The sequence below is a fragment of the Polistes fuscatus genome, unplaced genomic scaffold (genome assembly GCF_010416935.1).
Source record: "Polistes fuscatus isolate 324 unplaced genomic scaffold, CU_Pfus_HIC Scaffold36, whole genome shotgun sequence".
Taxonomy (NCBI): Eukaryota; Metazoa; Arthropoda; class Insecta; order Hymenoptera; family Vespidae; genus Polistes; species Polistes fuscatus.
The window spans coordinates 191,744-207,115 of NW_025113114.1; the positions used below are offsets into that span (position 1 = coordinate 191,744).

Sequence of the window (15,372 nt, forward strand, 5' to 3'; positions counted from 1 at the left end):
GCGCTCCGGTTAACAAGTCGTCTACATAGAAATCTTCTTTAAGCGCGATGGCAGCTCTCGGGAATCTGTTAAATTCGTCGCTCGCGAGTTGATGTAACGTACGAGTTGCTAAAACGACGCGGAGGCAGTTCCATAGGTTACTGTATTTAATCTATATGTTTTCACGGGATCACTTTCCTGTCGACGCCACAGTATAGTTTGATATTTGCGATCGCGCGGATCAATTATTATCTGCCGATACATCTTCGCGATGTCCGCGGTAATAGCAATAGCATGTGATCTAAATCTTACTAAAAGTGCAAATAGATCCTCCTGTATGGTTGGGCCAACCATTAATACGTTATTCAAAGATTTCCCGTTGCTGGTTTTTGCCGACGCGTCGAACACTACTCGCAATTTGGTCGTAATACTAGTATGCTTTAATACAGCATGATGCGGTAAATAGAATCTATCTTCGTGGGGTCCCCCTTCTATCCTTGTCATATGCCCTAGTTCTTCATATTCGGATAAGAATTTAATATATTCATCTCTAATTTTCGGTTTGCGCGATAATGATCGCTCTAATGCGTGAAATCTTCGTAACGCGCTCGTATACGAATCTCCTAACTGATTTTCTTCCTTAAAGGGCAATCTCACTATATATCTGCCAGTATCATCCCGTCGCGTGTTGCTTCTGTAATGTGCTTCGCACAAATTTTCCTCGTGCGATCTAATACTACTCTCAGCTACTTCCTCAATTTTCCAGAATTTTTCCAATTGTGAGTTCAAATCTACCGTGGCCGTGTGGCAATTAACGCTCTGCGGAGTGCGCGTATTTCCTGTGCTCATAACGAGCCATCCTAGTACAGTTCCTTGTGCCATTAAATTTTCATTCAACCTAATGCTCTGACCTGCGCGCCATAGTGAAGCAAAAATCTCGACACCGAGAATCGCGTCGATATTCGCGGGCTCATAAAACTTGGGATCTGCCAATTGGATCCCTGCCGGTATAGTCAATTCTTCTTGCGGAATTCGTTGCGAAGGCAACCTATTCGTTACAGTGGGTAATAATAAGAATTGTAATTCTAACGCGTAATTTTCTGTTCGCGATTTCAACGTTGCTAATATTGCCTGTTTGACTCTAGTTTCCGTTTGGTTTACGCCAGAAATGGGTACATTCACGTCCCGTTTGGCTATTCGCAGAAGATTCGCGAACCGGATCGTTAAGAAATGTGCTTCGGAACCCGAATCCAGGAGCACACGACACTCGTGCGGCCTGCCGTCGCGATCCAGCAAATGCACCACTGCAGTTAGTAACAGCGCGGGTGCCTGCGAGTGATGGAGCTCTACATGTGCATTCTGCACCGCCGACGCCGTTCGAACGCAACAATTCGTGATGCCCGCCGCTGCACCTTCTGCAACGGCCTCTCTCACATGTAACAACTCATGATGCCTGCCGTTGCACTTACTGCAGCAGTCATTCTTAATACATGTGTATACGCGGTGACCAGCTTGTAAACAATTACAACACAAATTGGCGTTAACCACGATTCTTCTGCGCTCCTCGGGCTCGGCTCTCAGTAGCTGCTCACACTCCGATGTGTTATGCCTCTCGCGACATATGCCACACGAGACAGTCGCGCTTGTGGAATACGCTTGAACTTGTCCTCGGTCGGAAATTCGCGGCCAATTTCGCGGAGAATTAAACCGCGGCTCGTTACGCATCAAATTCCTTGAGCGAAAATTTCTCTCGGGTCCTAACGGTGCGTTCCTTCTGCTATTGTTAATTCTTTTAGAATGTTCTGCCGGCTGGGAGTTTACTAGCGCATTTCCCCGATCGCGCAAAAATATCACAAATTCGTCTACCGTCGGTAAAGCATCTCGGGAATACCGTTGTTCCCATTGAAGCCGTGTTGCTGGATCCACTCGCGAAAGATGTGCGGCAATAGCAAATTGATCGACAAACACTTTTTTAGTCGCTACTAAAGCCCTATAATTTGCGCTTAGCGCATCGGACGCGGCAATTAAAGACGAGGGAAATTCACTGTCAATAGGGGGACCCTCTAAAATAGCTCGTACGTGCTTATTTATTAATATTAACGGATTGTCATAGCACTCGACTAAGGTCTTCCACGCAATCGGATAATTATCCGCGGTAATTTCCAAAACTCTTATTTTCTCCGCGGCCGGTCCCGATAAACATGATTTCAAATATGCAAATTTTTGTATATCGCGAATCGCGGGATTATCTCCTATCACCGATTGAAACGTGTCCGCGAAACTCGGCCATTCCTCATGCTGCCCGTCAAAACGAGGTAATTGTACCGCCGGTACTCTGTAAATGCTATCTACGGACGGATTGCTAACCGTAGTGCTAACTGGAGACAATAGATTCGTAGTAGGCGCATTTGTGTCTAAAGTGGCTACCGATTCAGCTCTATTAATGATCAATTCCGCCTCCGCCCTGGCGTCGATGACTGACTCGACATGATTGTGAATTTCGTCAACCAGCGTTCCCATCGTTTCACCGGAAGTCTTTTCTATCAACTCCTCTAATATTGCCACATTCTTATCAACTTTGGAAATTCTAAGCTTTAATTTCATTATATCGCGCGGGTTGGTATGATCTATCTCGCTCACCGCCTTTTGAAATTGCGCGAATTCTTTCTTTACATACTCGAATCTACGTATAACGCGCTCAACATCACCACGTGCACTACTCGAACGAGGCATTTTCACGACAAAAGGCAAAATTAAGAAGAGAAAAGAGGGGGAAAAATACAACTTCGAAGAATGATCAAGCAACAGAAATTACAAAACTCACGTGAATCCTCTGAATAAGGCGTCCCGTGCAGCGTACTCACGCACCGGAACAATAGAAGCTTCTCGGCTTGTAGCGATGATGCAATACCTCCTTTGTTGCTCGATCGGAAGTCTTCCGTTGCCTCTTTCTCCTCCGTTGAAGAAGACTGTATGCACAATAGACGCCGGACGAAGAGTGGGGAGGAAGCTCCCTCGATCCGGCTCGAAGGACCAAAATGTTGATGCGACCGATGCCTTAATCGGTACTCCAGTGGATAGTAGTGAATCGAAAAATGCCCTTACGAGTGATATCGAGATTCCTTATTAATGGGAAGGAGGATAGGAAAATAAAGAACACAATAACAACTTTATTTGAGCCCAATCAGTACTAAAAAGTACGCTTTATTTGGCTCGTCAGGGAAAAGCCTTTCGGCATAAAAACCCTGGTTGAAAACGATGAAGAAGAATCCACAAATCCGGATAATTCTGGCCAGTGCAGGACCTTTGTCCCTTGTCGCTGGCCGAACTTAGATGATATGGTATTACGCAATACAAAGAATTCTCCTTGAAGTAGTTCTCGCAAGTCTCAGCTAGATGAATCTCGAGCGATGAATCCAGAGTGACAACCGGCGCAAAAACGCGCTGGCTTTTATACCAAAAGGCGATGCAATGCTGCACCAATCACCGAAAAGTCCGAGCATAACGCGGCTGTCGATACATATGATTGGCGTGATAAATGTAGTGGGAGAACGCGAGCTAGAATAAAGAAAGAGCCCTTGCAGGCATCTTAGCGCTACCGTGGTTACCACTAAAAACAACGATATTGCTTTGTCGCACGCGTCTAACGTTTGGCAGGGCCGTACGCGCCTAGGTGCTTCGCCCTACTCATTCGTTGCGTGGGATACGCAAATTATATGTAATTTAATTTATCATTTTTTATCTTTTATCACATTTTATCATTTTTAATTTATTTTTATATTATTTTATTATTATTTCTCTTACATTATTTACTCTCGAACTACCTTTGACTTACTGTGAGCTCAACAGAGAGTATGAGTGTATTTCATTTTGTAATATAAAAAGTGTTAATTGTAAAATTAGTGATCAGTGTTTTCTACACCAGTCACGTAAGTTTTATCCATTAGTCTGTTACGTTCTTTTCTATTGAAATTTCGCAATATTTTGGGTCACCAAACGATAGCGAATGTTACAAAATTTCTCGATAAATATAAATACGTATCAGTGCTATTATCGCTAAAGCTCATTTGCCTTTTCGATAGATTTTAAAAAAACGGAAATATATTTTTTTATTTGTAGAGCACTTTTGAATTGTTTAGTTTTTTCAATAGAGGGAGAGATCCTTAAGAATAGATTATCGTTATAGAATATTACTTTTTACTATGTAAATATAATACCGATCAATCCTTTTTTTTTTTCAAATTCTTTATGTTACTTGATTTTATGATCGTTATATTATTTTATACACTATTGACGAATTATTTATATTTTCTTAAGAATAAACCGTTGTACTAACACTATTCGAGTGCTTACCCAAGTTTTGGGTAGTTTTCGCCATTCATTTGCCATTTTATGTTATACATACTCTTTTTTTTGCCTCTACTTAAATAATTAAATTAAAAAAAATTTTTTTAATATATTTTTTTTGTTTATAATTTATAATTTATGTCATATTTATTTTTATTTTTTGTTTTTTACTACGAGGGGGGAATCCATTGATTGAACAGGAAAGATTATGCCTAAATAAATCCCTTATAGCAATATTTTGCAAATTCTTTCTTGCAAAATTCTTTTTACAAAACGAAAAAAAAATATAATGTATATGAAATATTAAATGTTATGATATCAAGCGCACCACCATGCCAAATACATAAAAACGTATTCGTATGAGGGTTGTTCCGTATTCCCTGGATTAATTTATGGATAGAGCAGTAGCCCGAAAAACGAAATATCCATAGTTCGAATCGTGGTCTAGTATGTTAAGCAGCCCAATTTTTTCCTAAACTTTACAATATATTTGATTTTTCTTTAAGGAAGTAAAAATATGTTATAAATAATCTCATGAACATAGTCATTATCTTTCCCTATAGATTGAACTCACAAGAAAATATTGTAGACTCTAGTATCAACTAATGTCTTCTTTAAAGAGAATCTATTTAAATTATTATGCAAATAGAATGCAGTTGCAGTTACGAGGAATAATTAAGACCAGAATCTGTTAGATAGTAAAAATAATAACCTTGTATAAAGCAGAAACGATTAATATAATTCTTTTAAAAAATATTTATTCTAAGCATTAATATATTAATTGTGATTCTTTCAGTAAAAGTATAAAATTATTTAACAGGAAAGAGAACACATTTATTTTAACAACGCTAAGAATGGTCCGACAATATTATCATTATGAGAGATTCTGCAAGACCGTCTTAATGCTTATTTACACTCGGAAGGAAACACAAACGTAAATATCCTATCAAAAAATTCAATGAAAAAATGCAATCTAATAATTAGAAATTTTAAAATCAGATAGGAAATAAATTCTATTACAAAAGTTCCTTTCTTTTACAAAATATATGGCATAGCTTCGTTTCAGGTAATGAAAGACTTTACTGTTCATTGATTGAAAGAAAAAAATTAAAGATTATTAATTACTAATTTCTCCTTTGTACAGAATAAAAATGAAATGCTAGCGCAAAACTAATATACTTACATTAACAAGCTATAATCAAGATTAGAATATGTTGAAAAGTAAAACTAATATTCTTGTACTTGTAGAACAAAAAAATTATATTACTCTTGAAAAATATATATTCACAGAATTAATAAACTTATTCTTTCTACATAGGTGTTCAATCATTTTACTGGAAGAGAAAGCGCACTACTTTCTACAACGATAAGAAGTTTCTGACAATTCCACCAACATTAAAGATTTTGGAAGACAGTGCCCTTATTTTACTTACACTGGGAAAATCCTTATGCAGTAGTATTCCAATAAAAGAATTGAAGAAGAAGTGCATCCAAGTAATTGCTTATTTAAATAGCAAATTGGAAATACATTGTACTAGAAAATTTTTTATTAACGCAAATTGTATCTTCGAGCGTCGAAGCAGGTATGGAAAGACATTATTGTTTATTCACTTACAAGAAAATAATGTAAACTTGTATTAACTAATGTCTTCTTTAAAGAGAATCCATTTAAATTATTATGCGAATAGATTGCAGCTGCAGTTAGGAAGAATAATCAAGACCAGAACCTATTAGATGGTAAAAATAATAACCTTATATAAAAAAGAATCGATTATTGTAATTCTTTTAAAAAATGTTTATTTAAATGATAAGAAAACTTATTCTTTCTGCATAGATGATCAATCATTTTACTGGAAGAGAGAGCGCATTATTTTCAACAATGATAAGAAGAAGCCGACGATACTGAAATCATGAAAGATTTTGGAAGACATCGTCTTTTTTTATTTACACTTGAAAAAAATAATATGCATTATTATTTTATCAAAAGAATTAAAAAATGAATGCTTTTTTGTTATTTATAAATTATTTTTTACAATAGTTCTTATTAAACTATAATCTCTTGCAGTTTTTTGTCCAGTATTAGTATACATTTAAATTTCTGCTTCAGTTTTGGAGATTTCTGAAACCAATGCAGAGTAATGTAATGCCTACTACTGTAGTTATAAAAATTTATCTAAAAGAAAATATCTATCACAAACAAACACGGAACGTTGTAAGGCGTGTATGTTGTAAAAAAAAGTTTTTTGTTACGAAAAAGAAGTATAACTTCTTACGTGCGTAGATAAGTACACATACTAGTTTTTTTTTATAAACAAAAAATTAGTTAGAGGAGTTACTTCTTTCTATAACATAATTGAATTTACAACACAAATACTTGTTGAAAATTATACATTTTCAGATTCTTGCAAACAAACATGAAATTTCGAAGAAAATAAAAAATAGAAAAATCTTAAGAAAATACCAAAAAATCCATTGGAGGTGCTGCTTCGAAGCAGTTTGTGACTCTTATAAACGAATAAGTATAATATATTTTTTCGTGGAATTCGGTCTCTTTGGTCTGTGTATAGGTCTTCTGCAAATAAAATCAATCGTCTCGGTCATAAATTATTCGTTACTATAAATTCCGCAATCTTTTCCGTATTTAGAAGGAGCAAATAATCCTAAAATGGTCTACAGCGCCTCGACGGTTACCGGTGACCTTACTTTAAATAATAGATAAAACAACATTACAAATTACTGTTTATCAGTTGTAAATAGAATTTTAACAAAATACGCATTCCATAATATATAAAAAATGTAGGCGTGGCAGACAAATCATGTGAAAAGCGACGACAGTCATCTTGTTAAGCTTTGTTCACAATAATGCATAATAGAAATTGGAAAAAAAAGAAAAGGCTAATTTTTACTGTCGAAATAAGATATAGATATCGGCGACCTCAGTGACACGCACACAGCGTCACTATTGTAGACTACTACACTACACAACTAAAAAATAGGTATCTATGTGAAAATTCAATTTGCGTTTTTTAGCAAACAGCTGAATAAATACGTCAAGTATATGGAACAATGAATATTCTCATAGAGTACTATAAAGGTTCAAAAATTGTGAAAAATCGGAGGGGGCCTACCTGATCATCCCCTAGTAAGATATGTACACCAAATTGCGAGTAGTATATTAAGAATAACAGTTAGCAGTTTACTACTTAAAATTTTTGAGATTGTGCTTACAGCATTAACACTACAACTATACGAACTAAGTTAGTCGAATTTATTGGTTCAAGTAAAGCTAGTTTCTATTATTTGTATATTTTTGTAATATAAATATGTTTAATTGTTGGTATATTTTTAGCAACATTTTGTTAAGCCTGAATGGACATTGAATAGATACCTAAAAAAATATTAAAAAGTTTGTATTTATTATTATTTATTTATTTTAATTTTAATTAAATTTATATACTAGTCAAAAATATTAGTTTAAATGAAGCGAGTCGCTATTATTAATTTTTTTTACAGTATACATATTTTTAATATTAATTATGCATTTATAACAATATTTTTAACTTGAAATTAAATAAAAGTTAAAAAATATGTAAATAAACATTAATTTATATTTTATTTTTTTTTTGTTTCTAAATATTATGTGGTAAATTTAGTTCTTGCGTTGTAGGTGTGGTTACCATTTTTCTTCGTTATGAATTTTTTTCATTACATGCAAGCGTTTTAAAGCAGTCATTAAAGTGCCACTTAACGCTTTAAAAAACTCTGAAATCGCTTGAAGTGAATTTTCATTGAGTAATTTTTGCAATTTTAAATTTTTTAATTTTTTTATCTATCTGAGACGTTCTTTGTCTTTCACTTTAAAATTATCTTTTAGAAGCGTTTAAACAGAATATTAAGAAATTCAACCCGTTCAGACTGAATCTCTTTCAACAATACAGATGTTACCGCTTAAGCTCGAAAGCTGTTAATGTACACATTATCTAATTAATCTACAGAATTATTGATTGGCTCCATTAACTTGCGGAATGAAGACTTTTTCATTATTTACCTACTTAATGTACCCATTAAAGTATGTGTGCTCATCGTAAAAAAAAAGTGCTATGTACTTAAAAAAAAAGAACAATTTTTCGATTAAACTAGTAAGTAAGCATAATTTTTGTAAATGTTAATGAAGATACGATTATATTTATTTCTTCATATATATAAAAAACACACACAAACTCATCATAGAAACAATATAAAATTTTCGTCGCTTATATATACTCATTTTCTCTCCTATTACATTTTCTTATTTCTTTACATTCTTAATCGAAGTTTCTTGATCATTCCCGACCATAAAAATTCGAGAATCTTCCATACTTCCGGATCGAGATATTCGGGAGGTTTTTATAGGACCACACATGAAGCGATGTCGCATGACAAACAAAACACTTTCGTACGCAACAAAAGAGTCATATTTAGTTTCTTATTATAGCTATATTTTCTTACACATATAAACACTATTCATTCTTTCATTTGACAAAATAAATTCAATATTTATACAAATTTATCATATGTTTTAAAAATTAATTTGGTTAATTTTAATAATATTTTATACTGTTTGATTCTTTCTATTATAGTTTTTTAATTGATTGATGATTAATTCTATCAAGTAATTTGTTAATTCTATGATTGTGTTGATTTGATTGTTTAGATGTCGAAAAATAAATAAATAATATTATGTTATTTAAGAGTACACAAACATTGCTGTTGTTCCAAAAGACGTCTTATTATCGCTTTAACATAGTAGGTAAACTATCATTACCTAGTAGATACTGTACAGACTATCTAAATAATTAGCAGATTACCTAGATAATTTGTGAAATTAAATAATTTTCAATATTCTAACGGATCGATCACTCTTGTTAATCTGCACATACCTAAGTAATCTGCAAAATAACTGTTTTTGCACTTTAGTAGAAACATATACATTTCAAAAGATACTCGACTTTAGTCTAAACTTACTAGCATTGAAGCTGCTTTCTTGTATCATAGTAGCGAGTTGTAGGATTTAAGTATTTCAAGTACTATACGTCTATTCTTACATTTACGCAGCTCTTTTTATTCACGAATTTTTTTTTACTCGAAAAATTATATCTTTAGTAGTGTTATAGATCGTTTTCTATTTTTATCTGCTACGATCGAAAGTTCCGTCGTCGATGGCAATTGTTAGCTCTTTGTTAGTTTCCTAAGCCAAAGAGTCTTGTGGGCGTCAGTATCACTATCCAATGAGGAACAAAGTTCACAAATCCTGAAAACTGATTCGTTGTGGAAGGGAAATAACTGGTCAAGGAAGTGGGGGCTAAAATAGGTTTATAAAGAGGATCACGAAGCGAAGCGAGTCATTTTCGTTTGTACTATTGAATCTTACGTTTATGTTTTTCCTTAATAAGTCTGTATCTGCTTTAGGTTAAGTCAGTGTATTTTTTCTTAAGATTGATCGTTAACGTAAAAGAATAAATTTCAAGATAATCGAATTAAGGAGAATAAATTTTAGTAAAATTAGTTTTTTTTTTCCGCTACTAGATTCATATTATTCTTATTGATAGAAAGTGTGTTAAAGAGCCAAATTCCAGGAGCTACTACACAAAATGGTAAGAATCTTACTTTAATTCTTAATATGTTACGTACGGCGCTCAGTTCTTTCAGGACCCGCATATTTTTAGATGCTATTTTGTGTATAATAACATCACTCAATTAAAAAATGATGCAATTATCACTAACAATAAGTTCATTTTCGTCTATTATCAAATAACAGTCAACTTTGACTTTCATTTTCTTTAATTCTATGCTCGTCATTTTGCTATTATTTTAGATTTTGGTGATAATTATACATTAATAAATCTTATTTTAAATTATCATTAAAAAAACTGAAAATATAATGTATTCTTAAAAAACTATTTTCCTTACAAATTGAAACACGATTTTTGAAATAAAAAATGCTGTACAGCTTTATAAGTAACAATACAGAGCTACCCATTTAATGGCTATCATAACTGATTTATACGCTCTGGGAATATCGACATTAATTTTTTCTTCGCTAATCCTTTGTTAGGAGAATATACGAGTCTTCGTTACTTTGATAAAGTTACTAAAAAATTTATTTTTATTTCCTTAAATCATCGTTTGAGTCTAAGAAACCTTAAAACGAGATATACGCGATATGTTAACATTGTGATAGAGTTCTAACCCATTTCCAACTTTAACTACCTTCTTACCTCCTCTATCGTCTATTGTCTATGAATTTTTGCATATCAATTTAAGCATTTTTATTTCTTTTCAGCTTTTTTTTCCTTAACTTTGTCTTTCTTTGAAATCCCTACTCCGCTTAATCGTAGAAGACAATAGATCGCGTATGTGCCGCTCTGTTTTCGGAAACGCCTTTATTTTTTTGTTCTCTTTTTCGTTTTCCTTTAATATTTTTTGTTCAAATGAAGAAAACATGAAAAATGTGTATTACATTTAAACAATTAATTAATAGAAGTCCTGTATTTAATATAATAATACAACTGCAATGTGATTATCCGTTTCTCTATATTTAAAATAACTCGAAAACGTTCTTTTTTTTGTATTTTTTCAAATCGAAAGACAAGATAAATATATGAGTCATACTAGGTAGAAAAACTTAATTTTATGTTTTATTTTATATAATTTAAATTTATTAAAATTTTTTTATTTAGTTCATTATCCTAATTAATAAATAGGAAGTTTGTTTAATAATATATATTAATTTAATTGGTTTTTATGTTGCGCAGAAAATAAAATTATTAAAATAAGTATCTTAGAAAATTTGGACGGGTTAGAAATTCTTTTTGAACGTTATTTTAATAACGTTCCAAAAAAATATATATATAAAATAATGTTCAAAAAGAACTTCTAACCCGTCCAAATTTCCTAAGAGACCTATTTTTACAATTATACATTATTTATATAAATATATAAATATATAGATATATAATTATATAATTTTATAACTGTATAGAACTTTTACTAAAAACCTAGAATCTGACGGCTAATTATACTTAACCCATTCAAGACGGCGATTTTTTTCGAACACGGTCCCGAGAAGGAAACTTCTTGTTGTTGCATATGTCTTTAATATTGTTCATTTTTAATAAAAAAAACCTGTTTATTATAAATATCACCAAATTTATAAGTGAATTCTCATAAATAAGGTGATTGCACACAGTGGGTGCTCCTCGCTTCTCAGAATATTTTTATTGCAAAGAGCAGATTAAACACCAAGATTGCAATGTAAGTTAGAATAAAAATACATTATTGATATTGATAAAGACTTATTTTAAAAGTAGTTAGATAATATTAAATAGTTATTTCGCTTTCAATAATAAAGAACAGAATATAATACACAGAAAGTTCTTAAGAAATGATAGAAAGTCAAAAAAATTAATTAAATAATGAAAAAAACAATATGAAGAAAAAATAATAACAGTAAAGTAAGTGTTTTAACTAAAAAATCTCATATATTGGGATCCGAATGATAATTTGAATTTAAATAATTGTCGGTATTGGAAAATCTCACCTCTTGGGAACCGAAAAGTCATAATCAATGTCTCGACAATTAGAAACTTAATTATTTTTCAAAACTGGAAAATCTCATTTATTGAGAACCGAAAAGTCGTAAACAAGGCTTAGACAAAAATAAAATTAATTGATAAAAAACTCATTTATTGAGGGCCGACAAGTATTAATTTTTTAACAAAAAAGTCTTATTTATCGAGAGCCGAAAGGTAAAATTTATTACGAGAAATTTAGGCCAGAAGAGTTTTTTTTTCTCTTTGGCATTCCACGAAATACGTTGAACATTTCGTCAATTTGAAATTCATTTATAAGAAGTAGTTCGTTGTATATTTACTTTAAGCAGTCAAGGAGAGTGAACAAAAACTTTTCCGTATTTCCTGGTACTGTGCTTTTGCTACGCGTTACTTGTAAACGAACAAAGCAAATTAAACAGGCAATGAACTAAAGAAAAAAAAAGTAAGCTGACGAAATCTAGAGAAGTCTTACGCTTCTGTTTTCGCTAACGAATATTCCATTTGAAGAATAGAAAAAATTTAGCTTATAAACTATCTCCTTGTTTTGGTAAATAGGCAAAAACGCCGAGGACAAACGAAAAAAAGTTAGAATAATACTAACTAATCTCGTTTAAACCGGATTAAGCTAAATAAGGAAACAGAAAAACTGACTTCACATTTAGAGGAGATAATATTTTCGCAATATTGTAAGAAGAAACTATTATTGAACTTGTTTATTAACCTTAACCAACAACCAACGGCGTAATTACTCTGTTTAAAATTTATAGGGTATTTAAAAATAACTTTGTCAAATAACTATTAAAGACCTTGGCAAGGTACATTTGAAATTTAACTTGAATTAAATTAAGGCTGAGTTAAAACTAAGTTTAAAATTATATTAATTTTATTTCATTATATTTATTTAAAATAAATAAATCAACTATGTTCTCGTCGCCACCTAAAAGTATTACTAGAACCAGGGTGTTAAAAAGACAAAATCCAAACGTAGAGACTTTCGAACATCGTGCTTCTTCTGATACCCAAAACAAAATGTAACCACGGAGGGGGTTACCAACGAAAAAGTGATAGCGTAAACGAGCTTGGTCATTCGGAGAATTTTTTATCGCTAGCGAGGTAGAGGGAGTCGCGACTTACTACCCTAGTTTTGTTATAAATACACGATTTCAAATATAAACGAATATAAACGATAATATAAACGAAAAATAATTTTTTGAAAGATATCTAAAGGTAATAAAGTAGTGTAACTCAGTAATGAAAATGAAAATTTTGTAAAGAAAAATCAGGATATTTATATATTTTAATATAATCACCATACACATTACTTTAAATCTTACTATTTCATTTTAAACCTTACGTTTTACTTTAAATCTCGCCTTATACTTTAAATCTTGCTTCTTATCTTAAAACCTTGCTTTCTATCTGTTCCTTTGTTGCCTATATATATACATTATCCTCTCTATTATCTTTTTGTTTTTCATCGGTTTCGGTTCGCGAATATTCGAGAGGATCCGATACGACAACATATCAGGTGAAAATTTCAATCGCCACCATTTTACAACATAGCACACTCTTACGCAACAAAGGGTTATATTTAGTTTCTACTTTCTATTTTCTTATACATATTATAATAAAAAAAAATGTGTGTGTACTTATGTACTCACGTAAGAAGTTATATTTCTTTGGCATAACAAAGCGAGTATAACCTCAATAACCTCAAGAATAACTTCAAAAAAAATAACTTTAAAAAAAAAAATATTATTTTTAATATTATTATTATTATAATTATTATCATTATTGATTTTCATTGTAATTTTTTATTTTCCTTATTTATTTTTTATTAATTTTATTATTATTATATTATTATTGCGGAAATAAAATAAAAAATGAGATAACGCCTAGCACTTTACATTTGCAGATTTGAATTTTAAATAATTCCGTTACAAATAGGTGGTCGTTAAGTGTTTTCGTACGTGAGGCTATTTAAAGAACGGTTTTTGATTATATTAATCCCTGAGATTGCTTTAACTGATTATATTAATCATTGAGTTGGCTTTAACTGATTATATTTATCATTTGAGTGGTCAGAGAAACGGAACAAGCTCGACAATGAGCAAACTGAGATGACTTTCTGGTGAGCACGTCGTAACCGTTTGAGAATTTCAACTGTACTCGCTGCCGGAAAAGCCGGCGTTACGATGAGTCTTCAATATTTGCTGGGAAAAGAGGCGTGTCTTCATCGCGCGACAACTGTCGCGTGGCGCTGTTCGATTGGAATGCTTATTCCCAAACAATTATTATTATTATTGTTATTAATTTTCTTTTTACATAGAATATAGTTGATAAAGAAACCTGTTTCCCTTCCTTGCTTGATGATCGATAATATCCGCTAATGGAAGCTTATTATTTTTCTTTTATTATTATATTTGTATTAATTTATTTATTTTTTTAATTTTATAAATGTATATATATATATAGCGTGACCAGGTAAAAAAGGGGCGTATTGGAAGTATGGGAAGATAAGCAACTAATTATTATTATTTATTTATTTAACAAAAAAAAGAAAGGAAACATATTTATTTATACATGTGTATATATATATAAGAAAGAATAAATAAATATCAAAATATGGATATCAGTCCTCACTAAATATAAGGGAGATATATCGAATTATTTTATGCGTCAACGGCCATGGCGCGGTGATAGAACTACTTCCCGTTCGATAATTTAAGTCAAGCAGCGCTGACAAGGGGATCTTACACTGGGACCCCCACAGATCTTAACGAGCTTTGGTATATTAGTAGTATACTTTTAGGGTGTTATCGTGGTATAGGGTTTTTTCAAAATGCCTAGCCATTTTTGAGAAAAAAGGTTTTAAAGTCTTGATTTTTGTTTTATATATGTTTATATTATCTTAATTTCGACCGTGTATTAATTGGCGTGATAGCGTCATTAGTATCGTTCTCGCTTCTCGCTCCGTTAGTCAGTGTTCGATTCTTCGTGATTTTAAAATATTTAAAAACCGTCTAAAAACTGCGTCAATAACAGTATCACCGTTAGTTTTCGAAACATTTCGATTTGTGTTCATTTCGAGTTTTAGTTCATCATTCAATAAAGCTATGAGGTTCTAGTAAACTGAAGTTTACGTTAAAATCACCAATCAAAATAATGGGATTCGAGTAATAGTTTTGTTTTAAAAGTGCAGAACTACCTTGAGTATATGGTAAAAGTTTAAAATGCAAGAAATCTTTAATTTTTTGAACCATTTGATTCGGAGAAATATATACGACCACAGAAATCACTGTTTGTCCATTTTCAAATAAGCATTCTGCCGCACATGTGTCTTCACTATCTTGACTAACAATACCCAGTCCACTTATTTGACGATAAGTAATGTCCATATGAAAAGTCACAACATGTGAGTTTTTCTGTTTGCGATAGATCGCTACGCCAGCTG

General features: G+C 32.1%; 1 protein-coding gene across 1 annotated transcript; it reads right to left on the reverse strand.

Annotated features, from left to right (window-relative positions):
- Window positions 1-108: 108 nt before the first annotated feature.
- Window positions 109-2,583, reverse strand: LOC122520464. Its single transcript, XM_043640524.1, has one exon. The coding sequence runs from the start codon at window positions 2,581-2,583 to the stop codon at window positions 109-111; it is 2,475 nt and encodes an 824-aa protein (XP_043496459.1).
- Between the last annotated feature and the right edge of the window lie 12,789 nt (window positions 2,584-15,372).